This window comes from Plectropomus leopardus, chromosome 13 (assembly GCF_026936395.1).
Source record: "Plectropomus leopardus strain MGB_pleo_1.0 chromosome 13, ASM2693639v1, whole genome shotgun sequence".
NCBI lineage: Eukaryota > Metazoa > Chordata > Actinopteri > Perciformes > Serranidae > Plectropomus > Plectropomus leopardus.
The window spans coordinates 10,221,607-10,247,256 of record NC_142188.1 but is presented as its reverse complement, the minus strand read 5'-3'; the positions used below and the strand labels follow the sequence as shown (position 1 = coordinate 10,247,256).

Below are 25,650 nucleotides of genomic sequence, written 5' to 3'. Positions count from 1 at the left end.
CAAGAAATGCCCGAAAGCTTCTCAGTGTAATCACTTTTTTCTCAATCTCAGTAGCAAAATATGACAATTTCTTTGTCATGAACACTTCCCTTGGTAGTACTGCAGATAGGGTGTTGCCAAGCATGGTTTTATGAGATCTGGAAAGCTATCATCCACTGTAGCTGCTGGTAAATTTTAATGTAGCTAAACTGAGATAAAGCTACATTTTTACAATGTCGGCAGACAACCACACCCTTACCCAGGCTAAGTTTGGCTCTCATCATAAGACCACATGGAAAATGTGTGTGACAAGAGTATGAGTTGTCTCTCTGAGCAAGTATCTCATTCTTCCTCGTTCCTTCTCCCCTACTGTTCTTCTCACTTTGGTTTTGCCTAACATACATGTGTTTGTGTAGATCAGTGTGCGGAGGTTACTCACAACAGCTGTCAGTATGTGTGATGCGGTCTGAGTCAGCTCTCGGGGTCACTGTGGTGATATGACAGTCTGGGAGGTTAGGCAGATGAGTAGGATGTTTCATCATCCTGGGATGCAAACTGGAGCCAGATGCTGTGTGGAGAGCAGCAGACATATGTTGCAGCAGAGAAACATATTAGGTGTTGACAGTAGAGCCCGACCAATATGGAATTTTTGAGACCAATTCTGATTTTATAGTGGAAAAATTGGAGGAAAGAGAGGGGAGATGCTGGCCTCACGGCCGCTGACACTGGTGTTCCGCGGGTACTTAAAGCAGCGAGCATGATAATAAATGACAGTATATTTCCTCCTTGTTCCCTGATGATCTTAATAAGTTGTTAAATGTTTCTCTTGTTGCTTTTTAAATATAACACCGCCGAGAGGGCCTGAAAAGCTGCTAAATAGCGATAAAGTCGGCACGTTAGTAGCCCTCCTTCTTGTCTTGTTCGTTTGCAAAATGATGGGGCCATTTTTTAACAACTTTACAGTATGCATTTCAATGTGGCTTACCGTGAAAACACCCTTGACTGACTGTGCTCCGATGTGACGCTAGCTCTGCTACATGTGCTTCAGAGTGCTAACAGAAGTGTAAACAATGGAGTTGGAGTGCACTTTGCTGGACAAATTATATAATGAAACCATTTCTAAATCACCCAAGCATTGTTTTCTGCATTAATATGGTCTGTATAAAAAGTTTTCTTATTGGAGTATATTTGGGAAAAAATAAATGTTAATGCCGATATGCTCCGATGTGTCTGTGAGAGGCTCTTTTCGGCCGATAATATCGGTCGGGCTCAAGTTGACACTAAATAAACTGGCACTCATTGAAATCACTTCCTGTCCCATTTCAGTGTCTGTGATTGGCTAGATTGAAGTTAAGTGCAAATATATGAATTGTTAAAATGGCACAAGGCTGCTTTTACAACATTTTGCTGGAGAACGGAAACATAGCTGTAAGAGCGATTAGTCACAGCCAATAAATCTGATTATCCAACGCTGCTCTAAAAATCACCCTGCTTTTTTTTAATGTCTGAGCATTTCATTATATAATGAATAATATCAGTGCTCATACTCATTTCTTTCAAATCTCCGCCTTTGTTAGTGTTTTAAGGCTATTTTATGACAATGTGATTCAGTTGCTTTGAGCTGTGAATTTGCAGCCTCACTTTAGATGACATTTGGTTTTTCATTCATGTCAGACAGTCTTCAGATCATCATCAGATGCAGATCTAATGTGAACTTAAAGATGCATGAGCTCTGTCTGCCACAGGAAGTGCAGCATGCTTCCTGTCTATTCACTGCAATCTCCTACTTACAAAGAATTCACAGTCATCTTGGAGTAATCCAGCCCTTTCACTCCTTAATTGTGTGTGTGTGTGTGTGTGTGTGTGTGTGTGTGTGTGTGTGTAAGAGAGAGAGAGAGAGAGAGAGAGAGAGAGAGAATAAGTGCAGGTCTGGGGTTGGGGAATTCCTGCCAAAATCATGAGGTCACTATTCTTCCTTATTAGCTCAAGCATGAATGTTGCTGAAAGAGTGGAATAAAGATGAGATTTAACCATGAGTTTTAACAGTTAGTTTTTGCCAATATTTCAACATTAACATTATGTATTGCCAATATTTTGAAGCAGACATTTGCCTTTCAGATAACTTGTAGCGTTTACTGCTGTTAGTCTGTCATTTTAAGTGGTAAGAAGAGGCAAACAATGTTTGATGAATCACAAAACAATTGCAAAGATTGGTTTACACATATCATGTTTTCTCTTTTGTTTTTATTAGAAGACCTTTAAGAAATGGTAATGGTTATTTTCTTGGTTATTCATCTCCATTCGTCATTTTTCTATGAAATATCAAACAACAGTAAAAGATTTTCATTGAAAATCCCCAAAACACAAGGTTGTTGATCACATATTGCTTTCCATATCTGACCATCAGTCCAAAACCTAAAGATGCTCTATATATTATTATGAACGACAACCATTTTTTCATTTAAAAAAAATGCTGATTAATTTTCTGTCAATCAATTAATTATTTGAGTTTTTTGGGGATTTGCGTGATTATTCAGAGTAACGAGGGAATTGATTTTTGTTGATGAACTTTCTAATTATACATTTTAATCCCGTGAGCCTCCCAAATTTTATTCTTTTATTCCCATCGCATTTAAGTGGAAGCAAAAATCCAATACACAGATATCTCAAAATCTGGCCAAAAGTATCTGAATGGCTAGACACAGCTAGAGTTAAATTAAGTAAGCAAAAATGGAAAAACAGTAAGCAAAGCAATAGCTCTTCTGCTCTAAAAATGCAGGTAACAGCACAAAATCATACTAAGCGGAAGCGCTCTGACTGGTTAACATCTGGCCTGTAGGGCGCACATGTAAAACAGACAGTATATCCTTTTCAGCTGTGTCTCCTTCGTCAGACCTACCACTGCATTCCTCCAACTGTGCCGTGTCTTTCATGTGTGATAGCAAGGTTTTTTAATGGCACCACACAAGCTGGTATGCTTCATATTCAGGCTCCTTAGCCGCATTCTCGTTAACGTTGCAGTGGTTATTGAGACGGCAAGCCTTCAGATGCTTTGGTTACAGTGGGGAGGGGAAACCACACATAATTACAGTGTAATGGCAATGCTGTTGTTCTTTGTTGGCTTCTCTGATAGTGTGTTGCGCCTGTGTAGCATTTAAACACAATATTGGATTTAAAGTCATCATATTTGCATATGGTCATGTCTGTGAAGCATTGACATGGCTGGTGAACAGTGTTAGTAACTGTGTAAACTGTTAACCAAGCAGAAGATGCACATGATAAAAGCATGAGATACTGGGTCAGAATCTGAGCCGTGAGTGTTTGATTGAATTTAAAGAATTCAAATAATGCTTTGCTCTCCTGTCTTTGCTCATCTTTTTCTGAATATATATTTATTTTGATGAAAGATATAGAACTTTGTTTTAGTTTTAGGCACCAGGGTGTCTGCAGGTTCTTGAAGTCTTGAAATGTCTTAAATTCATTTATTTATTCATTCATTTAATAAATATTAGGCCTTAAAAGTCATTAGTCTTGACTTTAAATTTGGGAGGTCTTAATTGCCACAAACATTTGATCTAATTTCATTTATCCATCTTTTAAATTCTTTTGGTCAAAATGAGTCAAACTCTTATGCACAACAATCCTCATTTCTGATGTTACAAATCTTTAAACCCACAAGTGAACCTTATACTGTTTTTTTTTTTGTTTTTTACTTTGTAGTTGCACTTTTGGAAAAATGGAGATTAACCCAACTCACTCTAATAACCATATTCATAGATATAACGTACCTCTGTATGGGACCAAATATGTGCTAGTATTCCTACCTGCAGTGCTTGAATATGAAAAATATAATTTGTCAAAAAATCTGCCTTAATCTTAAAAATGATCTTAATGTCTTAAAAAACATTAAATTCAAGTATATGATACCTGTAGACACTCTGGATAAGGGAATTTTGATTCAGTTAAGGTTTCTAGTTTCATGTTACACTCATTGTTGAGGGGGAATTCATATAATAAAGCCTCATTTTTTACTTGTTCCATGGTTTGTTTCTTATGAGGACGTACACTGTTTATTTAAGTCTCGTCAGTTTTGGACATACCAATTTTGTCAATGAGCTTTATTGCAGATTCTCTCATCTCTTTGTTCACATGCAGTATTTCCTGTGTCTCTTCACTGACAACACCACGAGGACGCAACTATTATAATAATATGTTAAAGACACACTTATCTACGACAGCATGTTGCAGCGGATTATTCATATCACAGTGCTTTATGTCTGTCTGAAATTTCCTCATTAAATGTTTCACACATCATATAAAATCGGTGGATATTCTGAGCCTTTACTGTGTGTGAAAACTGATCCCTTTTACATCAGAGACAGCTGTTGCTTTGGTGCAGTCATGTTCCCAACAGCGTCATGCGAGGGACTGTCAGAGGTGTGCAGTTGATTAAAATTTTACCCGGGGGATTATTGAGTTGGTATACCAAGTACTTATGAGGTCAAGTGAGCAAAGGCTTAGCTCAATAATCTTTAATTCCCTCTCTGATGGGCTTTTCTTGGCACTTTCTACACACGACAGCGCTCCTGTTATTTTAGCAGCATTTGAAATAAACATGAACAGCGCCCCTTTGAAACCTATGTTCGATTTTGAAATAAATAATTATCAAAGGTATTAAAATGGTCAATACCAAGGTATAAGCGTCAGCGTTACCAAATGCAGCAATCCTTTTAAAATGTGTCTCATAAGAGAAACAACAGATTCTCCACTTTACTGTGAGAGGCTCCACTTGATTTGTTGTCATCTTGTGACAGTGTGAAAAATTTAATTATGAAAAGGTACTTTTGGCTGCTAAATATTACAGCCAGTAGCTCGTCTAGACAGCATAAATCCCACAGGTAGACAGTTTGAAATTGGGCCCCATAATATATTGTTTTTTTGTTGTTGTTTTTTTCTACTATCATTGCAATGTCAGCTTGTTGGATAAACACATCACGTACGACTGCAATATTGCACTCAGGGTTTTTTTTTTTGAGTTGGTTGAAAAGGAGTATCAGTAGACAACAGCACTTTAATATGTAACAGTGATTGACATCACTATTCTTGTATTGTGTTTTTATTCCAAACCCTGATCAAATTTGTTTGCTTTCTTTTGTAAACATGGGATAAAGGCAATAAGCAACTTGGCAAAAAATGTTCTGCAAACTACAGGAAATTAGTAGGTTTGTAAATCATTTTTAACAAGCAAGGTAAAATAGAAAAAAAATGTTTTCTTTTTTAAAGTTATTTTTCTGAAGGTTTCTTTTGTTATGTTTTGTTTTGTTTTGTTTTTCCAGGTAATTTTTTGTTGTACCTTAAAAAAAAGTTTCTTGTTGCCTTTTTGATGTTTTTGAAAAAAAAGAAGCTAATTAATTCGGGTTTCAGAGGGTTCATTGTTCAGTTAAAGAATGTTGGAAATCATTTCTTCTCAGTTTTTTTTAATTCAGCAAGCAATTTGCAGTGTTTTACCAGTGCACTGAAAGCAGTAGAAAGGCAGAACTGTTCATTTATATCAAGTCATATCAGTACAACAATATTAAATACATTATAGCAGCATTTCCTCTTGTGCAGCCCTCGATAGAAAACAGCAATACAGATAACATGCTCGTCAGTTAGTTCTGCTTAATGTTGCTCTTCCAGGCCTGGGCCGTTAAAAAGTCAGCGTGGCTGTCTCTGACCTCCTTTCCAGCTCTTCTGAAAAGAGAGCAAGGGGAGGAGACAGGCAGGAGGGAAAATAAATGTCCTGCTGGGGAGGCCAGCCAACATTCCTACATCACTTCCTCCTCTAACATCTGGCAGTGATCAGGGCAGGCAGAGAGAAAGAGAGGATGCTTCTCACTGGCTGGCCTAGTGTTCATTTCCAGGCCTAGACATGGAGGCATCACATTGCAGGACCGCCCACTCAAACTCATTCCCCCTACCAGCAAAACAAAATGAAGCAAGATAGTGTTTTTCATGTCATTCAGTGTATCTCTGCCAATGTTTACAGTCTGTCTGTGATTCTACTGTCTTCCTTTATTACTTGATATGTGTTGTCATACATCTCGGCTATTTATATCATAGTGCAAGAAATGCATGTGTTTGTCTGCTTCTCTAAGCTTTCCCTTTCTTCTCCTTCCTTCCCAGGATGGCCTAGCCGTGTTGTGTTGTCAGCAGTCAATCAGCAGTGAGCTACCTGGACCAGAGGTGAGTAAAAGAGCTCAGTACTTTATTTCACAGTATTTAAAAAAAGCTTACATGTATACTGTCTTGCCACCAAGATGAGGCAAAATAATAGTCTTTAACACTCTGGGCCATGGTTGCAAATATTGACATTTTCTCTCTCTTATATATTTATTTTAAAAAAGACTTAATAAACTTTCACACATTACAGAGTGCACTCTGATGAAGGAACAACAGTGGAACATGTTATTCTTACTTGGCCCCTCAATATGCAGTAACCAAATACATTTTTTTCTTTTAAAAGAGAATTGTCTTTATATTGACAATTGAGAATTGCCTTTATATTTTAATTATGCCCCATTATAGTCTGGTTTTCAAAGAGCACTGTGGGTGAAAACATAATTAGTTAAACAAAACAAGTGTTCCTGCTGGTATTTTGTATATTGTCAATATCCTAAACTACTGTATCTCAACATTTCTTTAGGTGTGAGTTTGTTAGATGATATACTGAGAGCATGGAGATTCGGATACAGGATCATTACCAGAACTGATACACATCACTGCAGATTAGTTAACCTACTGCTTGTTCGCTTGTGTAACAGGTGTGTACCAGAGGCAGCAGCAGGTTGCAGAGATGAGTGTGACCTCCTGGTTCCTGGTGAGCAGCGGGGGGACTCGCCATCGACTCCCCCGGGAAATGATCTTTGTTGGCCGGGATGACTGCGAACTCATGCTTCAGGTGAGAATACTTTCAGGATCCTGAAACACCAAGCCAATGCTTGGCAATTGGTCTATGTCAGGTGACTGAGTGTCTGTTTAACTAGTTTTTGTGTACAGTTGGTTCTACTCTGCCCTTGTTGGCCCTTAGTTGTTATTTAGGCTGTTTTTCTGCCGATGCAGCATTTTGATTTGGCATCGGAGCCCGTTAATGAATGAAATCACTCGATTGGCAGTTAACCTCAATGTACAAGAAGAGAAACGGAAAGGAGGAAAGCAAACATACAGCTAAAGTCAAGTGGGCGTGAGATCAAAACAAACCTGTTACATTGGGTAAAATTTTAATATTTTCAGCTGATGAGCTCGTAATTGCATGTGTTATTCACTGGCGCTCCTTAAATATCATTTGTTCTTTCAATAACAGGTTGTGTTCTTGATGTGCTAATTGGCTATCTGGCATCTTGAATTGGTCCTGTTGGTCTTACAGTTTCCCTTTTTGAATGACAAATACAGACTAGGGCTGTGCAATGTGGCTTTTAAAACAAGACCACAGTATTTTAGGCTATATTGCAATACACGATATATATCTTGATATTTTGAAATATCCTCTAAACTACTTTGAACTACTAAAATGCAAAATTATTAAATGAACTACAGTTACAAATGTAGCTGTAGCTACTGCCACAAAATAAAGATACATAAACTACCTTTGTAATGGTGTTTAATGAAATGCTGTTATGATAAAGTCATTTTATACATCACATTTGGAACAAGCCACGAGACATGGAGTAGATTTGTATATTCACCAACCCCTAGGTCTTTGTCTGACTTTTCATAGCCAAACCAAATCCAAACGACAGAAGTAGCCCCTCTTTTGGGTAAAAGCTGCTCCCCTCGTTTTTAGCAGGCCGGTCAGTGTCAGTGTCCCATGCAGAATTCCCACGTTCAGTGTCGCTTTCCAGCTCCTCTTTGTTCATTTGTTTTGGTACTGTGCAGCATTATCAGATACTGTAAGCGAATAAACAATATAGCATAATAGGAAACAATGGCTACTTTAATTGTTGTAAGGTGTTGTTAAATGCAACTTTTTGGGTAAGACACAGGCAATGTGAGTTGATGTAACAGTCAGCCTTTGTCGCCACTAGTTTTTTGAGTTGATTTTTGACAAAATATGTTTGTTGCATTTTCACACTCTCTCTCATTTAAAGTAAAGAAAAACAGTTGTTGGGATGATATTATAACTAGAGAACACACACAGCCTGACACTCATGTAGGCATCCTCTCACTCATATAAATAACCTGCTGATCTCACAGCATTCTGTTTCATAAGCTAGCTGTTTACTGAGTCTGACCGAGTACACTATGAAGGGGCCCTCATGTTGTGACTCGTGCACTAGCAGAACATGTTTATATGTCATCATGTTGATGTGTGTGTGTCTCTGTGTGTACTACGGTGGTGTCTTTGCAGCTGCACATACATCCAGGATAACCATGCATATGCTCATGTGTACCTCTAGTCACTGCACTATTAATAGAAAGTAGGGCAGATACCTCCTGAGTTAGATCTTATCTGACTGAGTCGGTTGTAGTGGGCAACGGGTGCATCCATGGCTGCAGTCTCTGTTATGACATGATATGTTAAGAGAAGTTTACTGGTACCAGTGTCTGTCACAGAGCCTGACTGTCAAGAGGACATTCAGGACTCTCACTGATATTTATACATTTTTTCTTTGTTGTTAGAAATTAGCCTGTCTTTTCACATTGGCTCTACATTATGAAATCACTGTGGCTGTTTTCAAAATAAGTTAAGTTAGACTTACTTCTAAATTTCTGCTTTTGTCAGCGTATTAAAACTTTTATTTTTATATATATATATATATTTTTAGAGTTGAATTGCTATTGTCTAAAATAGATTGCACCCCATGCCTTCCAGATATAATTTAGACCCATTGGTGATGTTTATCCATACAGTACCAAATCCATATTTTATGGATTTTTAGAAATGCAATCAGTTCATGGGCTGTCAGGGTTAAAAAAGAGGATGAAGCATGGAACTGAATTATGAAAGCATATTTTATTTGTGAATGACCTGTAGTGCATGACTGATTAAAGTCCCATTTATTTGTAATCCCAGTGCACAGTATGGTAACCCTTTTTATTCAATACTTCCACTTGAGCAGCATTTTGCATTTCTGCATTTTGCTGGCAAAAAGTAGACCGTAAAGTATTTTCTTAATTATGCTTCTTTCACAGTCTAAATAAATGACACAAATTTTCTCGAATATCCTGAAAAGCAACTTCTTTGCACCTTCCAAGTGACACAAAGACATGTACTTGCATACATATAACTTAAAAAATACTTGCTTTCTCAAGTTGTCATAGACACTTTTCTGAGCACTTGTTTGATTTCTTGTGTTGTTTTTGAGGTCCTTTCCTCTCATGGCTATTTAAGGTAACTAATGTCTCTAATGTCAAGAATGAACTTTAAAATCTGGACTGAAGAAATACTACTTCATTCATGAAGACATTTCACAGTCTAGAGTTGACCCTCAAGTTGGCCATTGCTGAGTTTTATTATTTCACCACTGGTCTAAATCCTGTCAGAGTCACGCTCTTTGATGAAGAAACTTGAAGACAGAAGTAATGAGGCTAATTTAATGAAGCATACAGAGTTGTCGGGAAGCTCTTTTTTCTTTCAAACACTTATCCTAATATGTCTCCAATGACCTGAGGGTCTGCCCCTCCTGTGTGTGTGTTGCTGCGTTGTGATGCCTTAGGAAAGATAAGGGAGATTTTCCAAATTCAGAACATTTTTTGGCTTTTTGTATTTGTGTGTTTGTGTGCCACTTTGTGTAGCTGCTTACAGTTGTCCTCCATGTGACTGCTGTAAGGAGCCAAGGCCTCATCACATGGCTAAACTTCAGAGGCAGCTTGTGTCATGCACCAAATAAAACACACACACACACACACACACACACACACGTCAAACTACAAATGACTGTATGTAGGGCGACATATTGAATGTACTATGTATCTTGGCTTGCTCCATGTGCGATATAATGACTATAATGAAAATGACTATATTGCGAGCATAAAGTATGAATTGTCACGTCATTTTTATAAGCCACGGGCATTTTGGTCCTGTCGCTCTCTTCTGTGGCTGTCCTCCTTTCTCAGACACACAAATAGGAGGGCTTTTGCAGATCTCCAGACTGTGACTGTTTAGTCACATTTTTGTGACATTTTTGTGACACTGCTATGACTTGCAAATACTATTTATATATGAACTGGAGAGCTATTAGTTTGTTTATAGCTTATAGTGAATTAAGCATCGCCTTTAATGACCCTGCAGCAGCAGTCCAACTTAATGAGTGGTAGTGGTGGTAGTGTGAGCATGTGAGGCGTGTTTGCATTTGCAGAGCTCCAATCAAGACTATTTAGTCACATTGTGCAACCATGGAGTACTAGTGGGACTTGCAGATATTAATAAGTTATGAACTGGAGAGCTGTTTGTTGCTCGTTCACAGTGACTGAATCGTCATACCGCAGATACAGTTGAACTTTCTGCTAATGTTAACACCCAACTGTCAACCAGAAGCTTCAAGTCCACAGCAAAAACATTGACACTTCCGGCCTAAGACGCGCCAGGTCCTTCAAAATAAAAACACTATGGGTCCTGCTTTGACTTACTTAATTATACTGATAATTTTTAAAATGTCAATATAAAAGTACTTTTATTTAATTTCTTCTCTGTTTTACATTCAACTTTATTATATGACAGCAGCTACTTTATTTAACTTAATTGTAGCTTCACTTCATTCAGTACTTCTGTATTTTAGTAGTTAACATTTGTTTAAAGGACATTTAAAAATATAGAGATATATATTGTGTATGCCGGTATAACCTTAAAATATTGCGATATTATTGGCCATATCGCTCAGCTCTAACTATATTACAGAAGTTATCACACTGTTTCTTACTCCAGTCTCTGGCCTTGTGAACAGATCTGATTTATTTACTATTTATGTATTGAAGTGAAAGTGGTATAGTAACTACAGCAACCCATTCTCCATGATGTCAGCCAGAATCATATAATAGTCAGTGAGGCTATTAAGTGCCTTCTGTCTCTTTGTATTACATCTATTGTCTCATAGCTCAGCCGATCTGCAGTGTGTGTTTCTTCTTTTCTTGATGAATCAAATTTGTCTCATGTCTTTATCTCTTCCCCTTGTCAGCATTTTGTCCTTCTCTCTTTCACTCTCTGCCCTTTATGCACAAGATTAGTTTCTTACAAGCATATTTTGAGAAAATTTTCTGTCTGCTCATTTTGAACAGCTCATTTTCACTTCAGATGTATTTACTTTGCTGACACTCGCTTTTTCGTTAGCTTCTCCACATCTGCATTCTAAGTTGCCTCTTCACGTATTCAGTTGATCAGCAGTATATCTGTGTGTAACAGCATGAGTCTGCTCTATCCTGCGGTGTGAGGTACAACAGGCAGCTCATTTGCTTTCTATCCTGTTTTATCTAGCCTAATCTATCTAGAGTAATCTGTTTGACGGTTGGCTCTCTGGAGTGGCTTCTTTTGGCTTTACTTCTGCAGCACTTCAGCCATTTTCTTCTTTTATTTAAGCATAAGAGTGCACTCCAGCTATCTGCAACTGGGTTATACGAAAGATTCATGTCCGAATTTTTATGCAGTTCAGCTTCCAAGATCAGCATTGGCAGACACCAGCACAAAATCTTATTCTTGCCTCTCACTTTGCAAATGACTTATTTTCTGTTTTTGTTCACTCTTTTTTTTTCAATTTCACTCCCATCTTGTTAAAATAGTGTAATTCATGAGTCAGCACAGTTAGGGGATTTGTTAGATGGACTTTGTTTAGGGATGGGTGATAGGGCCAAAACCTTCTACCAAGGAATATGTACTTTTTAAAAATCACATTAACAATATATATCATGATTCAGTAATTGCACTAACCACATCATACTTCATCACATTTGATTAATTTCTGAATTATGAACCCTTCACAGACACCAGTCTGAAAGTACCTGCTGTTGAAAGAAATAAAATCAATTAAAATCGTATACATAAAACATCAGGTAAAATATAGAAGTGGAAAAGACATACGACACAAGTAAAGATATAAAATATCACATGCTACCTAAATATCTGTCTGAACTCAATGTATTTAAAAAAAACACAAAACAGGAGTCCATCTGTTTTTTCAAAGACACATCACAGCAAACACAGCGTACACTGCAGACTTCAGAATCACCAAAATTAATATTAAATTAGGACTTGCCAATGCCAATATAAAAACAGTTTCAGGACAATCTTATCGATGCTCTTTATCTGAAGGGCATTTTAACAAACATTTGGAGACTGCAGCATGCATACTTGAAGATATGTTTTGAAATTCTTTTGACACTGACACATGAAAAGGATATTTGCCAAATGCAACAACATATTTCTATTTAAAGCTGCCATCACATTGTTTTTCACCATACAGAGGGTTGCAGTGCTGGAAACTATTTATCCTCACACAGCTGTTAGGTTCATATCTGAGCGCGAAAATCAATACTTTCACCTCCAGACGGTCCCACATCACCTCACTGTTCTCCCTTTGTGTGTGTGTGTGTGTGTGTGCGCGTGCGTGCGTCAGTGTGCTGTGTGCAGAATCAGATATTGAAATATCTTCTGATATGCTTCAGGTTGATATTACAATAGATATAATGCATAGTAACATTGAGGCTCATTATCAGAAATGCATTCTCGACATTGGATGCTCATACCTCCACAAAGATGTAACAGCAAGGTTTTCTCCAGTCACACACATGGTTTGTCTATAAACAGTTATGCAGTTCACAGTAGGGGTCAACCGATATCGGTTTTTCAGGAAAGATAGCAGTTATTAGTAGATAACTGATATTTGCATCTGATAGCATTCACAATAAAAATGTATATCTTTCTGTCAATATTTAGAATTTGGAATATTACAAACTCCAACGACAAAACTTTATTTAAATGCCTTTGGCAAAATTTTAATCAAAACTGAGATTTTCAATATGATATATAGCAACTTTTTTAAAAAAGACAAGTGAAAATTCAAATAAAAATGAGTAAAAATAGTTCCCTGAGGTTTTACAAGGTGAAAGTTCCTCCCATGCTGACACTGTCTTTGCATTTTTTAATTAATTAATTTTATTGATTATCATTAAAATGAAATGCCCATACAGATAATCATCAAAATGCTAAATATCGGACCAGATTATTGGCAACCCCTAGTTCACAGTCAGGTTTACACTTGGAGCAAGAGTAGCAAAGATGAAGAGTAAAAGTAGTATATTTTCAATATCTGTTAAAAAAATGTTAGATGTGTCAACTGATCCTAATGACCTGATCCTGATAATCCTGGATTAATGCTCCGTGTTTGTTTTCGTTTGAAGTCCCGCAGCGTGGATAAGCAGCATGCAGTCATCAACTACGAGGCTGGAACTGATGAACACAAGGTGAAGGACCTGGGCAGCCTGAATGGGGTGAGTACACAGATATAAATATGCAAAACAGAGAGAGGTTAGGACAAAGCTAAAAGGATGAGAGAGGACAAAGAGAGGACAGACAATAATAGAGGAGAGGAGAGGGTCACCTGAGGAACGAGGGATGGAGGGAGATAAGGGAAGGAGTTGAAACAGCTGAAGGAGGAGAAAAGAGGTTTCAAGGGAGATGGATAGAGACTGCAAAGGTAGAGAGAAATCAAGAAAAAACAAAAGACATTCAAGGTGAAAGTAGAGAGCGCTGTAGTCCTGAAGGGTTAAAGGTTAACTTGTTTTTGTCAGTCAATAGGACTTTCTATTTTACTGATGCTAATTGATCTGTCTTTTAATTAAGATGTGGATCAGGGCTGAGGTCAGTAGTAATCTAATTCTAATTATGCTAATCACAACTTTAGGGCACAATCTGTGATCCAAATGTTAACAAAGGGCAGCTTCAGCACAAACTTAAAAAAAAATGACAAAAAAGAGAGTGATAGCAGTCACTACCTGTTTTTTCATTTTTTTCTGTCCAGTAATGGAATTTCAGCTTTTGATCGTAAGCAATCATGTGATAGTTAAAAACAAATATATATAATATGGAGGGCATATTGTCTTTCTTTCTTTTTCTTTCTTTCTTTCTTTCTTTCTTTCTTTCTTTCTTTCTATTTTATTTTTGATTTTTTTGGGTTACCTGTCCCTTTAAGAAAGTAAAGTGTGCTTAAAAACACACTTTGTGGTGTCTGTTGGTTATTAAAAATTACTCTGAGTAGTATATCAGTCAATCGAAGGCAAAATAGATATCTAAAACATTTTTAAAAAATGTCTCGAGAAACACAATTGAACTTTAAGTGTGTGTAGATACACTTGACCTCTCTCTTTGACATTGTAGCTCAGTAAAATCCATTTACAGCTGCCACATGCCATTAGTCATATGTAGTGATTAGCACTCAGTCACAGCCCCACCATACTGGACACATATGCAGAACGTCCCCCACATCCTTTCCAGCGCTCAGACAGGAAGCCAGAGTCAGAGTCACTTCCTGCTGTGTCATTAACTATCCAGCTTCTTTGGTTGGATTTAGAGGAAGTTTTCTCCTGCTGAGTCAGTGGATATACAGAGATTTGCCACAGTGGTGAGTAAAAAAGCCGTGTTTGGGCAATGTCACCATTTACCGTCTTACTGTGGCTGTTTCATCGCTGGTTTGTTAAGCTGCCATGAACTCATCTCACTACAGAGCAGGCAGGAATGTTTTATTACAACAACAGTGCGAGTATGATAGAATTTCATTTGCAGTTCAGTGAAACCTGATCTGTCTCAGAGCTGCAGAGAAGAAGGAGGGGTGAAAGAGGGGAATGGGAGAAAGAAAGAGATGAGAGAGAAAACAGTTGGAGAGAAAGTTGTACCTCTCATGCTAAGGCCTTTAGTCCTGGCTACGCAGACTAATTTCTAATCAAGAGATGCCAGGATCAGCCTCAGACCTCACAGAAATATTAAACTCACATGTAGTCACGTGTGTCTGGCAGTGAGAGCTTCTTCAAACTGTTACAGCTGCAAAAACACTGAAACCAGAAATAAAATAGCTCAGCAAGGTTTTATATTTCCACTTGAACTAAAACCATTAGTTAATGAATCACAAAATAATCAGCAAATATTTTGATAAAACAATTAATTTTTGTTATTTTTCAAGCCAAACATGGTCTTGGTCCAGCTTGTCAAATTTGACAATTTCCTGCATTTCGTTGTTGTCGACTGTTGAACATGTCACTGTTTAAACTATTATTGCTATGTTTCACTGTTTTTTAATTAATGGACAAAAAAACTGACTCAGGAAATAATTAGCTGATTAATCAATGATAATTGTTAGCTGCCACCCCAATTTTCACTTGAAAGCTCAAACACTGGCATGTAAACCAGCTCAATTAGATGCCTTTCTTTGGTGTTATCTTCTTTATTGTTACATTTGATTTAAATTACCATATTGTTTTTTGTCTTGCCTTTTCTTTCCTCCTGCAGACCTTTGTAAATGATGTCCGCATCCAGGAGCAGATGTACATCACTTTAAAGTTAGAGGACAAGCTGAGATTTGGATATGATATCCTTTTACTTTTTTGATCTCCTCTTCAGCTGTCATACATACACCAGTAGTCCCTCCAAAAACCTGTTGAGCAGCCAAGCGTTGTTCAAACCCAGTTATTATTATTTTAATTCTTACATTGATGTCTTCTTTAAAAACATACCACATGAACATAATAGAATTTACTGCTTTCAGTGGTAAATTGTTTCATGCGTATGTGTGTCTGTTTGTGTGTATGTGTGAGCGTGCGTGCGTGCGTGCGTGCTTGTAACATAATTATGCTATTGTGGCCATTATTTCCTTAACCTGTCTGTCTCACATACCAACCTGTTCACGGTGGTGAGAGGAGAGCTCACTGTGCCTGAGGAGGCTCTGAAGGTAAGAACACACATACTCAAGTATTACCATGATGTACGGTTATATATATTACTACTTAAATCTCTTACTATTCTTTCTTTTCTTCATCTTCCCTTAAGCATGAAAAGTTTACGAGCGGCCTCCAGCTCAGCAAGAAGCCGTCCAACGGAGAAACCACTACAACCACAACCACAAGCAAGTCCCCCGCTAAGACCCCAACAAAGGCACTCAAATCCCCCAGTTGCAGCACCCACAGGTCAGGGGAGACAAAAGTGTCAGATGGCATCACTTCCTCCAAAGAGCCATCAGCTAAACCTGTGGACAGTCACAAAGCAGAGGAGAGGATAGGAGGTGAGAGACACGATCATAGAGAAAATTATGACACTATAAAAAGTGAGGCTGCCTCTGAAATAGCTACTGTGTTAAATATAAGAAAGGGTTAGGGTCAGAAATGAAGGCACAAATATTCTAAGAACACTTTATTATTGCTCTATTTCCGCATATATACCTGTGGACAAGTATTTTAAACAGACTGCTACTTCTCTGTAAATACTAAAATGTCACATTTTCAACACCAATACACAGATTTTGATGTATTGTGACTTTCTAAAACAAGAAGAGAACAGCTGTAGACCAGGGTACCCACTGACCCGTGAAAAGTCTTAAAACGCATTGAATTCATCAATCTTAAAATAAGGCCTTAGTTTGTATTAAAATTACTTAAATTAATCTTTCAGAAGTCTTAAAAATGCTAATACATTGGGAATAGGATATAATGAATTGTGTTTATTCGGACGTTGCATTGTCAAACCTCAAAATAATTGGTAACATCCATTTTTTCTTAAACAAAGTGTGGTGGGGTTTTATGTCAGGCCAGTAGGGGGTGGACATGGTCACCAGGGAAAGGGCTTTAACCACCACACAAGCATCAGTCACGCTTTCTCAATATAAAGGCGGTTTAGGGTCTGAGGTTGTCCCCATTAATTGACATCAGTGACCAGGCTAGGGTGCTAGCAGGGGTCCTAGTTAATCTCCAGATGTTAAAACAAGGCCACATGGGGCTTGTGTTATTGCACAGATTAAGCAGTAACAGGGTCAGAGTGCCTGCATACTGCAAACCCATATGGCAGCACTACTTTTCTTAAAATGCACAAATTCACAGGCAGGCACGTACATATGCACAATTTGGCCAAAAAAACTATGAAACATGCACATACGGTGTTGCATGTCTCCCCATCTGCTGCTCATGTTTTTTATGACACCCTTTCTATGGTTCTGTGGATGTAGTCCTGCGGTGTTACTGCTGTAATACCAGGCCTCACCCAGATATTATACCTCATAGGGAGCATGCAGTAGCTATTATAGAGAAAGCCCCTTCTTACTGCACGCAATTTGGCAGACGGCATCTATAATTATCTGGATATACTGTGATTAAACTTACATATAGCTCAGGATAAGCAGCACTCAAAGCAAAATAAGGTAGAGGATGAAGGAGGAGGAAGAAGTTAACGTGTGAGGAGTCTTCCTAAACATCATTGCTGATCCAGCTGGAGACTTTTGTTGCATGTCTTTCCTGTCACTTCTCCACTGTGCTGTCCACTTACAGCAGGATGCTTGTCCCTTGTCAGCTTTCATTCTAATGAGGACAGAGAGGCAAACGAAAAAGTCCCTCTTTCATTTGAACTGCGTGTGTCTGACAGTGAGAGAGAGTATGATAAAGACACGTCCTGCTGGCTAAAGTTCTAAAAAAAAATAGGTCAGTGGTGCAGGACCTGACCAGAGGGGAATTAATGCACCAACACACACATAGACAAAGAGCAGCTGGGTTCACTTTGTGTCATCCTGATACAATGAACAGCTCAACAGCTCCAAAGTATATAAAGTACATAATAAACAAGTCAAGCATGACAGGCTGTAGTTTAAGCTACTTTAAAAAGTTCGCTTTCTGCAAAGTTTTGTGAAAATGTGTCTGTGCATCTGTCTCAGGGGATGTTACAGCGCTGCCTCGTGGGACGCCACTGTACGGTCAGCCGTCCTGGTGGGGGGATGGAGATGCAGATGATGAGAACTCCTTCAAGCAGGAAACCAAGTCATCCAGCAAAAAACACGACAGCTCCATTTCAGGTAAGAGCTATTCTGATTTTGAACTTCTAACTACCTTTATCTCCTTACCACTCTATCTAAAGTGGACAAGTATGAGGACAATATTATATTGCCAAAACATTAGTAAAAGAAAGCTTGCTGATGTCAAATGATGTCATCATCGATCATAGAATTTCACCATAGATTTTTAAAAAAGTTTTGGTTTGGGGCAAGCAGCAACTCCAGGGCTGAAAATAAGGCCAACATAGAATTGCCAAAAACTGCAGTTCTTCAAATGGCCACTTGACACTGAAAAGCAAAAGCAAGTCTATACCAATAGACCCCCATGTTAAAATGCCCAACTTAACAGCAAAAATAAACATGTTTACGGCCTGGTACAGCCTGTCGAACTCAAGGCTTCAAAACATGACTCCACAAACCAGTGAGTGAAGTTATGGTGACGTCATCCATTATTTCTATAGTTACAGTCTATGGCTGGTAGTCGTAACTTTTACAAGAGATTTTGCACTAAATATAAAGTAGAAAGTAACATTCATTCATTCATTCATTCATTGTTCATAAGCGCTTGTCCTGTGAAGAGTTAAACATACTAAAATGTCATTTTCACAGTTGTCTGAATACACAAAATGTTTGTATTCCTCAAGATACAGATTTAATACAGAATTTGGTAATTTAATTCTAAATCTTTATGCCACCTTGTATGTTGCGATGAATCAGATAAATGGTATATCTAACATACCCACCCTCTTTGATGCAGTTTGTATGGAAAGTTACAAACTGCAGCATTTCTTCGTTTATATTTTGTCAGCAAAAAGTAAAAATAGCATGATATATTGCTGTGTGCTAAAAACAGTATGCTATTTGATAGCCCACATCTTAAATGTAATACTAATATGAATCATGCAGTGCAGACAATTTTATGTTAGCATTGAAACAGTAGCTTGATCTAATGCCCTTAAGCCCTGTTTATTTGCTCTATGTTAATGGGGCAATGGCCGGACAGACTGTGTGTTTGTGTGTGTAACAGTGTACACCCAAGTGCACACAAAGGCTTTTTTCAGAGCCTGTATGTTTGTGTGCCTACAGTATGTGCGTGTATAGTGTCCTTTGGACTGGGGGGATCCCGTTAACTGGTGCTGGATAGTCAGAGTAACAGGATTAGAGGCTACACCAATAGTGAAACAGCTCAGCAACACAAAATCAGTCTGTGCCAGGCTGGTTTAGTGTGGACCAGCATAGTCTGTAGAAGTGGGGGGAGGTTAATCATACACAAACATTGGAGCAGACAGAAGAGCTTCAAATCTCTCATCACATCTGGATGGATAGGCTGGGAGCGTCTACGCCAGCCTGAAAAGGAATATTTTGTTCATCAGCTTTTTAGTTAGAAATACTTTGTGTGTTAAACCATGAGTGTGAATGGTGTTGAATGAGATTAAAAAAAGACTCATTTTGGAGTAAGTCTGTGCAAGCGTGACAGGGTGATTTGAAACTCTAAAAGCTTTCCGAAAAATCAGACCAATGGGATTGGCTACTTCAGTCATGGAAGAGGGTGAGTGGAAGGCTTTTTGCCCTCGTGGCGCACTGACTTTTTGACTGAGTGCTAAATGGATGTTGTGATGTCGTTGTTTAAGCGGTGTGCTCCCCAGGGTGGGTTGCGCAATGTTTTTATGTAGGTTACATGCTTCAAAACAAGATCTTATCATGTCTTGAAAAAAAAAATGTGAGCACGTCCTCGAAATCATCTCTAATAAACTATTAACATCAGATATATGATTTAGTAGCAGCAAAGGGGAAGTGAAAAAAGGTCCTGAAGAGGAAGTGATTTTGTTTGAGTGTGTTTTTATTGATGCATGCATTTGAATGTCAGTTAAGTTTAGTGCATGTCCTTTTCTCCTTTGCAGTGAATAGGCTGTGTTGTCAGAGCCCCCTACCCCCCTTCCTTGTGTATTGTCACTCAAGCCGATTGGGTTACGCCATTGCACCAGCTCCCCCATTCCTCCCAACACACACAAACACACCCGTGCACACAGTGTTCAAACAGACCACTCTCTCGCTCTCTACTGCAGTGATCATTAGCTAACCACTCTCTTATCCTCCAGTAAGTATTACTTTCAATTCCATATACTTTAGCTAATGGAGCTGCTAAAGGGCTGTCAATTTGAGTCAACATTTTATTAGTGAGCCTTGCTTTATTACCTGTGGATGTTGTAAGAACTATTTGGTCAGTTAACATGCTTTAGCTCTTAGGTACATTAGAATTTGAAATGGGAAGACAGATGCACTACTTTTATGTTTTGCTACTGTTTTTCAAAGTCAGACAAACTTATCTAACAGGAGATGCTTTTTAAAGTGTGTTGAATGCTCATATATTTTAGGATGTGATTAATCTGCAATGCTGTGCCTATTGTCAGTGTTTATCTTTGTATGAATTAGGCTGATGGAAAGCAGTAAAGCTTAAGTTGCTATGAATGGCATCAAACTTATTCATGAAACTCCTAACTTTACAAAAAATCGTGAGGTGTTTCCCAGACAAGCCATGCGACTTATTGTGACATCAGTGGAAGCTCTGACAGTGTTCACACGTATTTGAACATATTACATGGGTGAGATACAGGAAGTTTAGTCATTTCTTAATAATTTTAAAAAAGAAGCAAACATATACTGTACTTTCTGTCATTTTGTCTGTTTTACGTGCTTATTTTTAAACCTTTCAGTCTTATTTGTATGGTATTACTTTCTTAGTTAAGTCCTTAGATCTTAAGCATCATTCATCGTATTTGATCTTAAGATCCTGATATTTGCACTCAGTTTAAATCCATGTTGTAAATCTTCCCAAACTTGCAGAGCAGCTTATGCTGGCAACTGCAGATCAGCAAAGACGAATCCAAAGAGATATTTTAGTACTTTAGTTAAGTTCATAATACTTAAGTGGAAAATAAGCCTTTTAATTAAGAGATTTTGTTTCTGGGAAGATTGTGTTTTGCCTGAGTCTGACATAGCAATAATATTTATAGAATATGTTATTCACCAGATATTCACTCGCTATGTTTTACTAATAATTATATTCTGTAAAGTCAGTGTCCATGTCTTTCTTTTTGCCAATTGCCATATGCTCGTACATTTGCTCCCCAACAAGAAGCAGATGGCCTCTCTAATTTCTGAAAGTATCGTTTATCATATTCAGATCCCACAGAGGCTCTGTTTGTTAATATGAACAGATGAGAAAATAAGTGCTCCATATTGTTAATGCCCCAAAGCAGGTTATAAAGAGCTGTACCAGCACATCTCATCCAGAGTGACGGACATGACTCCAGTGTGTTTGTGTGTGTATTGTAGCATTTGTAGTTTATATGGCTGCATCCTCCCCCAGATGAGACAGTAATTCTGATAAATGGAGAGACACGCTTGCTGAAGGGAGGACCATGATTGAATCTTTCCATTGTGGGCCTAGATTGACCTTTCACTCTTGACTTTTGATAATGGATTCCTGTATTCATCTCTCACCGTGTAATTTACGCATAGGGATGTTATGTTATTAAACTAATAAATGCTCAAGATTTAGATGTTTTTTGTTTTTTTTGTTTGTTTTTTTTTTTGTTTTCAAAAGATTTTTGTTTGTATGACAACTCATACATTTAGAGATACCACCCCTTTACTTTTATTTTTGTTTTACCAGTCACACGGATATGTTCTTTATAACCTGTTTCAACTCATAAATATTTATAAAAAGTTTATCTGAGCATCAAGTTTAAAAAAATGTTCTCATAAACATCAAATTTTAAATCATTAAGCTTAGTCACAACTTTATGTGTTTTTCATCCTCAGACAGCAAAGAGGCTCGCCGGGGTGAGAAAGCTAAAGAGGACGGCCTTCATGCTTCCACCCACGATTCCAGTTACTTTGAGATGCCTACCAAGGAGGGTCACGTGGCCAGCAATGGCATCCACGAGATTCCCACCAAGGACACAGAGGGCACCACCACTCACACCACTGCAGGTGAATAATACATTTAATTTATTCTGATTTATGGTAAATAAAAGAAGTCTTTGTTAGAGTTTAAAGGGAATGTAAGTTTATACTGTCTGTGTTAACTATCAAGGCCTTTGTAGTTTATAAACAGACTATATATAAACCACTACTAGTGTAATTTGTGACATTTAGTACAGTTCATATATTTACTGTATTTTTGGTGTATACAGTTAAGTGTCATCAAGTTTGCCTTTGTGGGAAATGTGTTCCTTTATGACACAAAGAGACCTTGATTTACAGAAAACAGGAAGTGGCTACTGTTTGTCTAGGACAAACAGAGAAGCAATCATTCTGCAACCGAAGCCATCAGCTGATTGTATTATATTTGGATAAAAATCTATTAACCGTGTATTTCCATCATTTGATTATACCAAAAAGTCAGTCATACATTCATTTTTTAAAGTGCTTCACCCAGCACCACTATATTTAGTAGTTCTTTGCGAGTGATGCTGACTGACAGTAACAAAACTGACATGTCTGCTTCACAGCTCAAGGTCATGCCTCCTTCACCATAGAGTTTGACAACACTTCTCCTGGGAAAGTCACCATTAAAGACCATGTGTCAAAGTTCACGCCCGACCATCACAGATCTCGCTCCAAGAAGAGCGGAGCAGGAAGTGGAGGGGCATGTGGACGGGACTTGAGCACACTGCAAGCCGCTATGATGGCATCGGAGAGCAAGGTGGCTGACTGGCTAGCACAGAATGACCCCACTCTGGTGCGCAGCGAGTCAACGGAGGACGACAGCAAGAGCATCAAGAGTGATGTGCCAGTCCATCTCAAGAGGCTAAAAGGTGAAGGCTGTTTTCTGTTAACATTTTTATATGTGCATTGTGGTTAAGTTTTTGTTGTACCTTTTTCTGGTTCTCTACTTCTTTGTCATTTTTCCTTCCTTTCTCTAACAAAGGATTCTAGTTCACACTGTTTCTACTTCCATCTCTTCCATTATTATGTGAAGACTGTTCTTTGTTACTAGCAGGGGCTGTTGGCAGCGGTAACCAAGCCAGGGGATTAGCAGCTAGCAGACAAACATTTAAACCCCTGCTACTGGTGTAAAATCCAATGACAGGGCTTAGTATGAGTAGCGTAGCACTGCCCCTCATTAAATTTCAGTTTTTCCAACATTTAGAGACATATGTTGAGCACATTTTCTGTGAATACGCCTCCATGGCATGACTACAGTAGCTTTAGATGTGACTTTTGGTTTAATTATTTTGCCTCCACGCCGGCAGTAGCCGTGGCCAGAGGCATTATGTTTTCAGGTTGTCCGTCTGTATGCCCGTTCGCCCACCCGTACACTTTTTTCTAAACGCAATATCTCCACAACGCCTTGAGGGAATTTCTTCAAATTTTGCACAAACATTCACTTGGAATCGACGATGAGCTGATTAGATTTCGGTGGTCAAAGGTCAAGATCACTTAAACCTTGTCAGTTTCATTCTTGTGAAAGTGATTTGAGAAATTTCCTTCAAATTTGGCACAAACATTAAAGTAGACTCAAGAATGAAATGATGATGAGGTCTTGATTTTCAAAGGTCAGGGTCACTGTGACCATACATCTGTCTCATTTTTGTGAATGCTTTATCAGAAGATGGCCTTGAGGGAGTTTCCTCAATTTTGGCACAAACATCTACTTGGACTCAAGAATGAGTTCATTAGAATCTTGTGGTTAAAGGTCAAAGGTCAAGGTCATGGTAACCTCATACAAGATGTTGTTGGCCACAATACAAGAACCACTTTGTAAATGTGCTGATTGTAAAGATGTGTGTGAAGTATGGATGTAAACTTTAAGTGCAACCTGAGTGGTGCACGGAGGCATACAAAAGCATGGCAGTATGTTGTTTTTTGTCTAAATCTTCTCTGTCATATTTCTATGTTTATCTCAGTTAGAGATTACCATGACTGTAATTTGTAAGCCTCTCTGCGTTTCTTTGTCCCTTGTACCTGCAAGCAGCCAACTGCTGAGTAGGCTCCTGCTGCCAGTGGTCTCTGTGAGACTTGGACAGATTGGGCGAGGCTCTGTTGCCAGTAAAGAGAGTTTCATGCTAAGCTAGGCTACAGTATACTACATGCTGGTCTTGACTTAATTAAATAGGGGCCAATTTATGATGTTGTTGACATGTGTGGAGGAGGGACGAACACACAGGAGCTGATGAAAATGGAAATCTGTGAGGCAGCAGTGGAAGGCAGGGAAGCTAATTTATTAGATGGAGTTAGTACTACATGCATGTCAACTGGCTGACGGAGTGGCTCACCTGATGGATGATTATGTTGTTAACTGACTGTTTGACTGACTTTGGGGCTGCAAGACATAGTTTTTTCAATTTAAGCTGAAGCTGATTGATACTAAAAAACAGTATTTGAGTGCCCTAAGTAAGAGAGGGGATTCAGACGACCATGAAGTGGACTGTGGTTGTCACAAATAAAAAAAGATGGGTGGAGTGAGGAGGAGAAGAGGGAGGGAGTTGACTAAGAGGAGAGGGCAGGTGAACAGCTGCATGGAAAGCTGTCTATTGACGCTGGCCGTGGACATGTGAGGCGCGCAAAAACAGGTACCGCAGGCAGATGGGACAGAGGGTGAGAAAGGCGGGAGAACCTAACTGTTACGCTGACAGCAGCATTTACTCCAAGAACAGCAAAGGTGATTGGACAAAGACGAGCAGGAAGGAGGGAGAGAGGGAGGCTTGTTGCCGGGACTGCAGTGAAAGCGGAAAGGGAGGCGGCGAAAGGAGGAGAGAGCGGTTTTTGGCAGATAGTTGTTATAGTAACAGAGATGCAAATGATGCCAAGGAAAGAGACAATACAGACATACATTGACAAAAACTAGCATCTCTTTGTGTCTGTGTGCGGCTGCAGGAGCATGTGTGAAAAACGCATTTCAGTGCTGATGGAGGGTGTGTGTGAAGCATGTGCTGCTCGCATGTGGATTTGTGTGGCTGAAATTCGTCGTGTCTGTGTTTGCTGCGTGTGTGTGTTTCAGACATGCTCAGCACTGATCTGCAGACAAGCAGTGTAGCATGCAGGGAGGAGAGGCACGTGTGTGATGTTGCTTAGGGTGTGTCGTAGAGGTGGGAGGCAGAGAGAGAGGCAGAGGTTTGGCGTGGAAACTGAGAGGAAGCAACTGAGCCAAAGCATTTGATTTGTAAGCATCAAGGTGAGTGTTTCTGTTCTTGTAGACAAAGTAATGTGGAGGATTAATTATTTTCTTTATATTCTCTTTTATTTCTACCAGTGTTGGAATATTAACTGTTATATGTATTATAAAATCTGAAAATCAGTGTCTTTTCTGTGCAAGTAAGATTTGATTATGATCAGTGTAAGGCTATAAATGTGTGATGTGAAATGTTATCGAGATTGCATGATTTTTTTTGCAATTTTGATTCATGATTAATGTGCATTGATATTTATTTGGAGTGGCAGCTTTAACAGATAAGGGTTGAACTTCAGTATTGTGTATGCATAATATATTGTTTAGTATGACCCACAATTTGACAAATGTTTGGGGTTGCATGTTTGCTTGTCTGTGGCTGTTCATGCATGTGAAATAAGCACATCCCTGTCAAATGCTCAGTTGTGTGTGTGTGTGTGTGTGTGTAATGTGTGTATGTGTGTGTACAGCCAGTTGTGGAGACAGAGTCCAGCTCCGCTGTGA

General features: G+C 38.7%; 1 protein-coding gene across 4 annotated transcripts in view; it reads left to right on the top strand.

Moving 5' to 3' along the window:
* cep170aa (centrosomal protein 170Aa) overlaps positions 1-25,650 on the top strand; it is a 50,368-nt gene that overhangs the window by 6,924 nt on the left and 17,794 nt on the right. For 2 of the 4 annotated variants that reach the window (XM_088086562.1, XM_088086561.1), the window contains exons 2-10: positions 6,145-6,204; positions 6,783-6,919; positions 13,348-13,437; positions 15,449-15,530; positions 15,832-15,887; positions 15,986-16,217; positions 17,853-17,990; positions 21,795-21,965; positions 22,487-22,792. In XM_088086562.1, the coding sequence (XP_087942688.1) occupies positions 6,815-6,919; positions 13,348-13,437; positions 15,449-15,530; positions 15,832-15,887; positions 15,986-16,217; positions 17,853-17,990; positions 21,795-21,965; positions 22,487-22,792 (1,180 nt within the window). In that variant the 5' untranslated portion in view covers positions 6,145-6,204; positions 6,783-6,814. Of the gene's footprint in view, positions 1-6,144; positions 6,205-6,782; positions 6,920-13,347; positions 13,438-15,448; positions 15,531-15,831; positions 15,888-15,985; positions 16,218-17,852; positions 17,991-19,289; positions 19,519-19,940; positions 20,068-21,794; positions 21,966-22,486; positions 22,793-25,650 lie in introns of those variants that run through there. The other 2 variants (XM_088086563.1, XM_088086564.1) reach the window with 2 other exon arrangements.